The sequence below is a fragment of the Poecile atricapillus genome, chromosome W, assembly GCF_030490865.1.
Source record: "Poecile atricapillus isolate bPoeAtr1 chromosome W, bPoeAtr1.hap1, whole genome shotgun sequence".
Lineage (NCBI taxonomy): Eukaryota > Metazoa > Chordata > Aves > Passeriformes > Paridae > Poecile > Poecile atricapillus.
The window spans coordinates 89,606,319-89,618,710 of NC_081288.1; the positions used below are offsets into that span (position 1 = coordinate 89,606,319).

The following is a 12,392-nucleotide window of genomic DNA, read 5'->3' on the forward strand; positions in this document are numbered from 1 at the left end:
GGCCCAAGTCATACGAATTTCATCCACATCTGTGATGCACACTGGAAACAATCTGGACTTTTAGGGAATTACTCATCATCTGAAAAAAATATCTCCATCTCAGCTATTTCTCTCTTGCACCGGATACCTTCCTCCATGGTGCTCCACTGGCCTTGCTGCTCATAGAGGTCTTGGTCTTCCCTGCTGTCATGGGTTGATGCTGGCTGGATGCCAGGCACCCACCAAAGCCACTTACTCACTCCCCTCCACAGATGGACAGAGGAGAGAAAATTTAAGAAAGGGTTCATGGGTTGAGATAAGGACCTGGAAAGATCCCTCACCAAACATCATCATGGGCAGAACAGGCTCAACGTATAGATAGTAAGTGAATTTATCGCTAACAAAATCAAAGCAGGATAATAAGAAGTAAAATGAAACCTTAAAAGCCCCTTACCCCCATGTCTCCCTCCTTCCCATCTCTACCTCCTACCCCAGCAGCCCAGGGAGACAGGGAATGGGGGTTATGGTCAGTTCATCACTTGTGGTTTCTCCTGCTGCTCAGGGAGAGGAGTCATTCCCCTGCTGCACCATGGGGTCCCTCCCATAAGAGACAGTTCTCCATGAACTTCTCCAATGTGAGTCCATCTCATAAGCAGCAGCTCTCTGCAAACTGCTGCAACATGAGTCTATCCTACAGGCAACAGTATCCCTCAAATTGCTGCAACATGGATCACTTCCACAGGGTGCAGTCATTCAAGGACAGGCTGCTCCAGCATGGGAACAGGGCCTCTCCTTCCATAGGTCTCCCATGGGGTCACAGCCTCCTCCCAGGCATCCACCTGGTCTGGTGTGGTGTCACTATAGGACATGGAATGATTCACACGGACACAGTTCAATGTATGATAAGGAAAAAAGAGACATTTATTTTTCTGACTCCAGTATTTATAGATTCTTGACAATGACCAAGGATTGGATAGTTAGGTTACCACCTTCCCAATCACACTGGTCGTGCAAAACGTTCATCAGAAGATGTTTCTTAGAAGGAATGTATAAACATCTGTTTATAGTTACTTTCCTGGGAAAGTGACTAGAAACTATGAAAACAAGATCAGAAGTTTTAATTTTCAGGGCGATAGCGTGGGTCTCCTCCATGGGCTGCAGATGGATCTCTGCATCCCTGTGGACCTCCACAGGCTGCAGGGGGACAGCCTGTTTCACCATGGTCTGCAGAGGAATCTCAGCTCTGGCACCTGGAGCATCTCCTCCCCCTCCTTCTTCACTGACTTTGGTGTCTGCATAGCTTTTCTTCTCACATATTCTCACTCTTCTTTTCTTTGGCTGAAATTAAAACTGTGTCACCAATTTTTGTTTTGATTTCTTCTTAAATATGTTATCACAGAGGCGTTACCACCATTTTTAATTGGCCCAGCCTTGACCAGTGGCACATCCATCTTTGGAGCCACCAGGGACTGGGTCTGCTGGACACTGAGGATGCTTCTAGCAGCTTCTCACAGGAGCCACCCCTGTAGTCCCCCAGTTACCGAAAACCAGGCCAATGAAACCCAATACACCTGCAAAAGTATCTTTCCCTGACGCTCAATAGGAGTCACCCCCAGAGGCTGAGATTTTCTTGTTTTTTTCCCAATCCTGTCTTAGGTTGTAGTGCATGACCAGAAGTATGTATTCTATCACCATCTGTTAGAACCAGGTGGAGCAGTGTTCTTTATCTTTTCCATGACCCATCCCTCATAACTCTGGGGGGGGGGGGATAACCTCCGTTAATAAGCCAGCTGTTAAAACCAGGTGTGGCAGTGTTCTTTCTCTCTTCCATCCTCCATCCTCCATCCAGGGAGATATCTTCTGTTAACGGGCCATTGAGTCTCACTGCATGACTGATAAAATTATATCATCCCATTGTGAGATGCTCCAGCCAAGGGGGAGGAGCCAAGCATTCCTACCTGGATAAAAATCTGAGATTTGGAACACCATGACATCCTTTTTCAACTGGATTCCCAGAGGAAGACCAGACCCATCTACACCACCACTAGACCTTCAGAGGAAAACTACACCCTTCTACAGGATCATTGTTTCAACAGAACCACAGCTGTCACTCCAGGAGGACTGCAACCACCCTTTAATCAGGCTGCTACCAACATCCTGACCAACAGGGTGTCAGGTTGTATTCTGACTCTGTCAGTGGTTTTTTGTACTACTGCATTTTAATTTTCCTAGTAAAGAACGGTTATTCCTATTCCTATATCTTTGCCTGAGAGCCCCTTAATTTCAAAATTATATTAATTTGGAGGGAAGGGGTTTACATTTTCCATTTCAAGGGAGACTCCTGCCTTCCTTAGCAGACACCTGTCTTTTCAAACCAAGACAGGTCCCCTTGTCAATAAACACATCCCAGGACAGGCATCCTAATTGCCTGGCTTCACTATCATCTAGGTTCATGTCTTCAGCTGTGACATTCCAGAGGTGGAGCAGCCAGGTCGGTATGGACTCATCTGTCTGGTGGGTAAACTCTTTCTGCAGCTCATGCAGCTCACCCAGTGAGATGGATTGCATGATTATCTCTGGCTTTGTCTCTTTTGCTGGTTGTGATGGTGTCCTGGTTTAGAGCAAATTTGGGAGAGAACCTCCAAATGGGGGTCCCCCCAGAAAAGCAAATTCAAGAGGCCCCTCCCCCAACTGGTTTGGGAAAAAATTTCCTTAGAGAAAAGTGGAAAAAAACTGTTTATTTAACAGAAATTGAATAATATTAACCAATATAACCTCTTTCTGTTCGATGAGATAGCAAATCCAGAAAATGTCCTTTTCATATAGTGTAGCTCGGCTCGCTCAGGTTCTTATCAGTCCCTCTGGCACTGGAAAGTGCCGCGGCCCAGGCCCTGGTGGGCCACAGGTGTGAGCTCCCGGGGTTTGGCTGGTTTTTTTCAGTCCAGAGCAGGTTTGAACAGATCCAAGAAAAAGGAAAAAAGTCCAGGGAACTTCTCTGCCTCAGCTAGCTAAAACTAACTAAAAGCAAAAGAGAAGCTCTGTTGTTGTCTGTCTGTGCTGCAGACAACACAGTCCAGGAGCAGGATGCGGGGCAGTGAAGGCTCTTTCTGAACACAAACTGCGCGCTTCTTCTTCCCCCCCATTGATGCTAAATGTGAGCAACAAGCAAGGAGCACAGTGCCTGTGGAAAAGCAGGCCATATAATTTTCTCAGACTTGTCTGAGAAAGCGGCCTGGGAAATCATAAAGAAGAATCAAAACAATCCTCAGAGATAGAAGACAGCCTTGCAGGTGTTGTTTGTCAGTTTCTTGTTTTCTTGCAAGAGAAGGTCAGGGGTGGTGTACACCACTGACCAATGATCGTGATGTGTTAGTTCACTAACCAATAAGAGTTTTACCTTTCTGTACTTTTGCATATCGGTCTATAAAAGAAAATCCGAGGTAATAAACCTTGCTCTCCTGTTCAACTCACAAGAGAGTTGTGTCGTGCTTCTTGACATTCCTAATATAGTGTGACACTCCCCCTTCGCTCTCAGATCCAGTCCTAAAGGTGCAGAACTTAATATATAACATAAACAAGGCAGTTGGGGATACAAGCATCATAAAGTCACCCCAGGACAGATGGTCATGCCTCCCCTTCATCACTCACTAAGCAAACTGATTTGGTCTTGAATTTCCTCTTCTGAACAGAGGTGACTGCTACTGGCTCGGGCTGTCTGTCTGGTTGGGTTGACCATTTGTGTGGCCATGGTGCCTGTTGATTTCTTTTCCTTCCCTTCCCCTGGAAGGTGCTGTACCATTATGAGCAGTATCTAGTAGACAGTGGCCAGTGCCCAGAATGCTGCAGTAAGCTGCCCTTCTCTGGAGCTGCCGCATCATTTTCCCTTCATACATTTAATGTGTTTAACAGGGTCCTGTAGTTGTTCAGGGGTAAACTTCCAAACCACTGGAGCAGACAAACCCTCCAAATACTTGCTCACGTCCTCCCACACTCATGGCTATCCACCCCTGGAGCAGGTCTCTGGACAGCTTCCCTAGAAATCTTTGGATTGTCTCTAAACACAATGCAGACTGTAACAGAGGAGACATAGCAGAGTTAGCAACAAAATGATGCTTTCCTTAGCATCCAGAGGGAATTCAATGTTCTCAAAAACTGTTGTGGCAGACCTGAAGGGGAAGAAAGATGTGAAAGGCTGGGGAAAATCATCCTCTCCTGTTCCCCCCACAGGCTGGGTATGATTATTAATAAACTTACAGAAGTAGCAGGCCAGACCAGGACAGGTAAACAACATCAAATACACATACCAAATGATCCTCGTTTCCTTTGATTTTATAATGTCATGAATGAATGTCACACTGTACACACTACCAGAGCAACCCTGATCCTTCTCCCTACTTTGACAAATCTTGTTGTGAGGAGCACATACAGGAATATATACATGTCTAGGTGCCACACCCACTTGAATAGACCAAGTGATACGATGACCAGGGGGTTCTATATTCCAACACACGAATGCCTCGATTTAAATTGTGACTAACTTCTCTCTCACACCCCACACTGGACAGCAAAAATTTAGGGGTTTTACAGTGAGGAAAAGGTTAAGACTGCATAAGCCCCTTCCCTCCCTCACACGAGTGGAGGGAAGAAAAAACCTAAAACCTAAACTATGAGAGGTTAAAAAAGGGTAGAGACACAATTTTGCTAAAATAAAATAGTAACAAACACAACAATAGAAAAGAAAATTGTGCAAAAGAGGGAATGGTTTAACCAACAGAAGCAAGGTGTCATATGGCCCCCCTGAAACAAAGAAAAGATGTCTGCCATTCCCGGGCAGCCCATGTGGCCTCTGTGAAACAAAGACAAGATGATGGGGGCTTATGAAGCGATTGCAATGGCAGATGAGGTGTGCTGGTGCTGCCTGGAGCAGCTCCAGACCTACAGTGGAGGTTTTCCAGCTCTGCCTGCGGCAGTGGCAGTGGCAGTGGTGATGGCAGTGTCTCTCCCTGCTGAGTTGTTTGTCAGCAAGTTCCTGCACTGCCACTACCACCAGTCTGCCACGCTGGGGGTGTGTGTGGGGGTTGGTTCTGCCACCTCACTGCCTCTTCCTACCACCTCACTGGGCTCCTTTTTGGCTCAGCTGGACTCCCTCTTGGCTTGGCCAGACTCAGTTGAAATCAGTGCCGTTGCTCCAGGTCACTTTGCCACCCTGAAGTGGGGGAAGAACTGGTCCCATGGTGAACCGAAAGCTCCGCAGCCCTGGCTCCACTGGTCTCAGCTGCATGACAGAGCTGTCAGTTCAGCACCATCCCCCAGGAGCAGCGCTGATGTCTCTCCTCAGCCTCTTGTCCTGTAAAAACATCCTGGAAGGATGGGAAATGGGGGAAAATGGCGGGGCATGGGGTGCTGGGGTCTGCAGGTCCTTTAGCTGGAGCAAGCCAAACAAAAATGGCCCCACTTCCATTTCCAGCCACGGCATTTTCCCCACCAAAAGCATGCTTATGACTATGATTTAAAATGGTATTGAATAAACAGTGCTGAAAGCTGCATCCCCTTCTCTAAGTATGCAGGGCAGAGGGGGAGAAAGCAGTAACACCCAATTTCAAAGGTGTGCAAACATACAGGTCTGATTATACCCCCAGATAGATGAAGAGACCACAGAGAGAGGAAATTAAAATAAGTCCCAGGAAACCTTCTACTGGCTGCTTACAGTACTTGGAAAAGATGTAAGCAAACAGAGGGGCAGAGACCATATGTTCAGTTTTTGTAAAAGCCAAGACCCTTGGGGCAACATCTGATCAGGGTTTGCAAGGGAAGGAAACCCATGTGCTGCCAGGTACCCAAAGGAGGAGTTTCCACCTCACAAGGCAAAATAAGATTTGTCAGCTGAACTTAAAACAAATTAATCGCCCAGGCAGACTTTTCCTAACATGACAGTTCAGTTGAACATTTCTTGGCAAATATCACTGACTGCCAGAAAGCCCCCAAATGGGTAACAGATATTTCTTTATTTAATAAAGTAGATAGGCACACAGAGAAACATGAAGTGGAAGTGCTCAGAGGCTTTGATTCATGTGCTGTGGAGGAGGCCCAGTCCTCCGACAGGCATCTTCCCTGGAGATCAACCCCCTAAGATAAGATAAAACTGCCTAGTCACTGTGACTAAGCTGTGGACTCCTTCCTGCCTAAGGACCCCATGTTATCTCCCTGTTAACTATTGGTCACCTTATCCCCTCTCAGACCATTCCCCTTCCCAATTCCCCCCTTCCCTATAAAAACCCCAGCTTTTGCCCAGATCAGTGGTTAGACCATCACTGGCCCCCTTTGCTGAAGCCTGCATTAAAAGACTCTCTGCGGAACGCTATATGGTCTTCCAGCCTCTTGTCTGCGTTGGCTGGGATAACCCCTGAACAGAGCTGGATAGGCTGAACAGAGCTGATCACAGAGCAGAAATCGCTGCTAAAAGAGATGATCACCCTAAAGCCTCTGACCATGCTCCAAGGGTTACCCCTGGGACAGCCTGACTATCTGGGCTTGTTGCTGGCAGAAGCTGGGGGGTGGACAGGCCCCCAGAACCCAGCCTCAACAATGTGCTGGTGGCTTCAAACTGACAGAGGGCAGGTTTAGATTAGATATTAGGAAGAAATTGTTTCCTGTGAAGGTGGTGAGGCACTGGGACAGGTTGCCCAAAGAAGCTGTGGCTGTCTCCATCCCTGGGAGTGTTCAAGGCCAGGGTGGATGGAGCTTTGGGCATCCTGGTCTAGGGGAAGGGGCCCTTGCCTGTCGCCCTGAAAACTCAGCTTCTGAGCTTGCTAACATAGTTTTCTAAAGACTTTCCCAGGACAGTAACTGTAAACATAGATATGTGTACATTCTTTCTGTTAGACGTCTTGTGATGGGCATCTCTCATGGCCAGTGCAGTGAGAAAGTGTTATCCTGACCATCCAATCCCTGGCCATGATCAGAAGCCTATAAATCCTGGGAGGAAAAATAAACTTTCTCTTCTCTTCACCACACCTCGACCTGTGTCCGTGTGATCTATTCATCTTCAGCGGCAACACTTGCCCATGGCAGGAGGGTTGGAATGAGATGATCTTTAATGTCCTTTTCAGCCTAAACCATTTGATGAATTTATGATCACCATCTCAGAGATTCTCATCGCCTCTCTTCTGAATGTCACTGCTGCTAAAGCATGATTTTTGGAGGAGATATCCCCTTGTGTATACAGACAAGTAAAGAATACCTGCTTTTTAATGCTACATTGGTGTTAAAGAGTTTTTGTTTTTTATTTTACCAAATTTTTGGTAACAGTTTTGGAAACCCAGGTGGAACATACTCCTGAATTTCAACAGATCCAAGGGATCGCAGGACCACCAGCCAGCATCAAGGGATTCTCAGGGAGAACCTTCAAACCCCAGCCCAAAGAAAATCGAAGCAAGACCCCTGGTAAGATAAAGGCATTATTTACTTTAAAGGTGTTAACTGTTAACCTGCCTGTTAGTCCCAGAAAAACCTTTGCAGGGTTGGGTTTAAAGGTACCTAAGGTGGGAACAGGGAAGGGTTAGAGTCCCTTCTAGGAGCTCCTAAATGATAATTGGTTGTAATGGGAAACAAAAACTCAAAAGGGGTTTCACCGGTGTCACCACTGCAATGTATCTTGAAACACTGGAAACAAATTTGGAGTGATCCCCTTATGCAAGAAAAACGTATAAAAGTTTCTAATCAGTGGTGGCCACTTTACATACTGGAAGATCAAGAGAAATGGCCTAAGGATGGAACCTTACAGTATAATCCCATATTGCAATTAATGCTGTTTTGTAGAAGGGAGAATAAGTGGGATGAAGTTCTTTATGTTGACTTGTTTTTTCACCCTAAGAAATAATCCAGAACGGCAAAAGGAATGCAGGAGAACCCCATAAGATCCATTAATTTTAGCCCTTGAAAAGGAAAAAAAAGGCAAAGGGTTGAAGAGATGTTGTTCTGTGTGCAGAATAGGACAGAGGTGTTTAAAGTGCAGGTGAGAAGAAGAGGAGGATTTAGAGCTGATGGTTGCTCCTCAGCAAAGAAAGGGGGGCGGGGGGGTGGAATGATCAATCACCATTTAGATGTATGAGGAGGTTGTAGGAAAGTGGACTGGAATGGAGGGAACATTTTAGGGGATTGAAGGATTTTAGTCTGATTGTGGGATGCACTAAAAGGCAGAAAGGAGATGTTAGGGGAGATGCTGAGGAAGTTCTGATGGCTCCCTTCCAGCAGGTGGTCAGGAATCATGGTCCAGTAACAGTAAAAAACCCATTTTTAATCGTGGATTGTAGTAGCAATGTATCTGAAGAGTTTAGGCCATAGTGTGCCCCAGCCAAGCTGTCTATAGAATTTCTTATCAGACCCTCTGGAATTCCTCAAGGTTGCTGAAATATAAATTGTTCTAAAATAAGAAAGAAGAGGCTGAGAAACAGAAAAACAAGACCACAAGAAGCAGATAACAGAAGGCTGTTGAACACCTGGACTGTAATCAATCACAAAGCCTGAGGAGTGCATGCTCAGCACGTGGACAGTATAGAGGCACCAATAAAGTAATGCATGATCGCGTGAACAGTAGTTTTAGAATCTATAAGTAAGTGCATAATGTAAACAATAAAGGCTTGTGGGTACGGAGGAGCCCGCTGGGCCCGAGATACTGGCCCTCCCCTGGAGAGGAGATACTTCTCTGTAAGAGCGACACAATGTCGCTCCCAGGGGTCTTTGAGTTAGTTATGTTAAACTGTTGTGTTTCATTGGTGTTCCCCCTGCTGTCCCACCCCGATACAGGTATCTCGGGCTTCCCCCCGCCCCTCTCCTTCCCCATAAATATCCCGGGTTTTCCTCTGTTCGAGAGATTCGCTGTTACCGGCACCCTTTGCCGAAGCTTTGCCTGAATAAAGGCTTGTGCCTCGGTGGAACGCTGGACCGGCTGTCTCGTCCCTGCTTCCTGTGTTGCCTGCCGCCGCAGCTGCCGAGCTGAGCTGAGCTGAAATCACTATACTATTACTGAGCTGAGCTGGAATCACTCGACTGCTCGAAGCTGCTCGCATGCGCTTCGGGCCAGCCTTTCTCAAGGCTGCTTCTGGAGAAGTCGCGGTGTTCCGGGCTTTCCGCCGCCGCGGCAAAGGCTTTCTGTGAAATCATACTGATTCATTGTTCAGAAGTTCCGAGCTCCTGCAGTGGATTTAATGTCATGGAGAAAAGTGGCAGGAGTTTATAGGGAAGATACAGCTAGTTACTAAAGTATTTGAAACCGTAATTAGGACTCAGGACCCTCTCACTTGAAAACAATTGGTTGAATATTTTAATAGTTGGTGGCTGAAGTTTATTTTGGCAATTTGTAAAGAAAGAGGACATTGGAAAAGGGAGCTTTCCCAAGGCAGGGGAATTAAGACATAAAAACTAAACCTGACTCTTCAAGTCATCAAGCTCAAGACCTTAAGTGAAGATGAAGAATTACCCTGAAAGGGAACCAGGGGAATCATCTTTAGCTGAGCCCCTGGTTACATTATTGCTGGGGAATGAAAAGATAATTTTCTTAAATTGATACAGGAGCAACTTATTCAGTACTGAATACATGCAGAGGAAAACTTAGCTTGAAACCTGTAAGCACTGTGGGTGTGACAGAGAGGAAAGGGACAGGTCTTTTTTTTATAACTATTACTATTTAAATTAAGAAAACAGTGGAGGGGACACATCAATTTGTATATGCCTGAATGACAAATCCTCTTGTTGGGGAGAGATTTATTGGGAAAATTGGTTATTCAAATAACTTTCCAGGATGGGAAAATACAAATTCAAATACCCAAATAAAAAGCTGTTGAGGCAAAGATTTTATGTCACAGTAATCAAAAGAGTTGGAAGAAATCTCAGAGGAGGTAGATAATTCTGTAACCATGTTGGTATGGGCAACTGAGATGCCTGGATGATCAAAGGTGGCCAAAGCAGTGAGAATTACTCTTAAACCTGAAGCTAGACTGGTTAAGCAAAAACATTATCTTATTAAGTGGGAGGCAAGGAAGGGGTTTGAAAAGCTTATAGAAAAATTTTTAGAATATGGGTTATTGAAAGGGTATGAGTCAGAATATAACACCCCGATATTACACATTAAAAAGCAAAATGGGAAGCATAGATTAATACAAGATTTAAGGGCCATTAATAAAAAGTATGTGATATTTATCTAGTAGTAGCGAAACCGTACACACTCTTGACAACACTGAAAGGGGAATACAAATGGTTCACAGTGCTCGATTTTAAGGATGCCTTTTTCTGTAATACCTCTTGACCCAGATAGAAATTGTTTGCTTTTGAGTGGGAGAATACAAACACTGGGTGGAAAGCATAGATAACATGGACTGTGCTACCCCAGGGCTTCAAAAGAGCCCCACTATATTTGACAGTTAGCAAAAAAAAAAAACCAAAAACTGAAACCTGGAAAAAGAAAATCTGGACAGAACTTTACTACAATGTGTAGATGATATTCTGCCAAGACTGAAAGGAAGTGCCTCAATGATACTGTAAATCTGTTAAATTTCTTAGGACAGTCTGGATACAGGGTGTCAAAGAAAATGGCACAAATAGGCAGAAAAGCAGTAATATATCTTGGTTTTGAGATCTTGCAGGAAGAAAGAAGCTTGGGAAGCAGCTGAAAGAGAGCCTTTTGCCAGACTCCAGAGCCAAGGACTACAAGCCTTCTTAGGTGTGGATAGATGGTGTTGGTTATGGACCGTCAGTTATGGGGTACTGGCAAAACCCTTCTATGATCCTCCACCAAAAAATTACTTGGTATGGACTCCTGAGAGTCAGAAGGCCTTTAAAGCCCTAAAAGAGCCTTAATGTCAACCCTTGCATTGGGATTCCCATACAACCAAATCACTTGAGCTGTTTATTTGTGCATGAAAGGATGCACCTGGCACTAGGGGTACTGGCACAGCATTTGGGGTCATAGAAGAAGCCTGTCCAAACAATTGGACATTGTGAGTAAAGCATGACCCAGATGCTTGAGAGCAGTGGTAGCTGCAGAGAGGCACAAAAGCTGATATGTACCCCACATGGTAATAGCTGGTTTGGAACAAAAAGGAGGACATTGGATATTGCTAGCAGAATGCTGAAATACCAAGTTGCCCTACTGGAGCAGGACAATGTTGAACTTAAGGTAACCACTGCTTTGAACCCAGCCATGTTTCTCCAAGCTTCAGAAGAAGCCTAGATACCTTTGTGCCATGACTTCATGGTAACTATTGAACAAGTGTGCTCTGGCAGACTGGATCTCAAGAGTGCTTCCATCTGGGAGCCAGAACTGGATGTGCACACCAGTAGGAACAGCATTGTACAAAATGGAAAATGGGCAGCTGGGTATGCAGTGGGAACCTTGACCCAGGTAATAGAAGCCCAAGCTTTACCTTTCAACACATCAGCACAAAAAAAAAGAATTAATGACTTTACAGTGAGTGCTAGAAATCACTGAAGGAAAAGAGTAAACATATGGACTGATTTAAAATATATTTTTGAAATCATACACTCCCATGAAACCATATGGAAGAAAAGGGGATTGTTATTGCCACAGAGGTTTCCTATTAAGTACAAAGAAGAAATTAGTCAACTACTACAGAGTGTGCAAAAGTAAAAGTCAAAAGAAGTGGCCGTGGTGCCCTTGTAAAGCCCATCAGTTTGGAGACTCCCCAGTTAATACAGGGAATCAAGTAACTGACAAAAATGCTAAAGACATTGCTGAAAAAGGTATCCTTGCACTAATACCTAGCAAAAGTTAAATGTTCTGGAACAAAAAACAAATTATAGTAGTCAGGGTGATTGGTAACCTCATGCCTGCAGATAATTGTACCTCCACAATTAATGTATAAGATAATGAAACTAAAACATCAGGAAACACATTAAGAAATAGACAATATGGTGACTAGTTTACAAAGGAATGTAGTAAGCAGAAAGATGACAGAAATTCATACATCAGTTCTTGCAAAATATGTGATTTGTTTTGCATAATAATCTCAAGGAAGGAAGGCGGCCACCTCCAGGGATAGTAAAACAGGGGAATTCACCAGGTGATTATTGGCAAATTAATTTTGCAGAACTGCTCAGGAAGAATGGGGACTAGTACATTTTAGTATTTTAGTACTTTTTCTAGATGGCCAGAAACTTTTCCATGTCACACCAACAAGGCAAGGGAAGTGTCAAAAGTTTTGCTAAAATGAATATTTAATAGCATTGGGACTAACTCTATCAAATCTTAAAAGGTACATTGTTAACTGGAGTTACACTCGCATGTACATCCTTTCCAACCAGAAGATATGGTGTGCATCAGAACCTGGAACTTTGGATCAATCCAACAGAAGTGGAGGGGACCATATCAAGTCTTCCTGGTAACCTACACTGCACTC

General features: G+C 44.7%; 1 protein-coding gene across 9 annotated transcripts in view; it reads right to left on the reverse strand.

Moving 5' to 3' along the window:
* LOC131591642 (protein ARK2N-like) overlaps positions 1-12,392 on the reverse strand; it is a 108,303-nt gene that overhangs the window by 25,515 nt on the left and 70,396 nt on the right. The window contains exon 5 of one of the 9 annotated variants that reach the window (XM_058862561.1): positions 906-1,317. The exons of the other annotated variants lie outside the window; for them this stretch is intronic. Coding sequence (XP_058718544.1) covers positions 1,289-1,317 — 29 coding nt within the window. The 3' untranslated portion in view covers positions 906-1,288. Of the gene's footprint in view, positions 1-905; positions 1,318-12,392 lie in introns of those variants that run through there. 9 annotated transcript variants of the gene reach the window in all.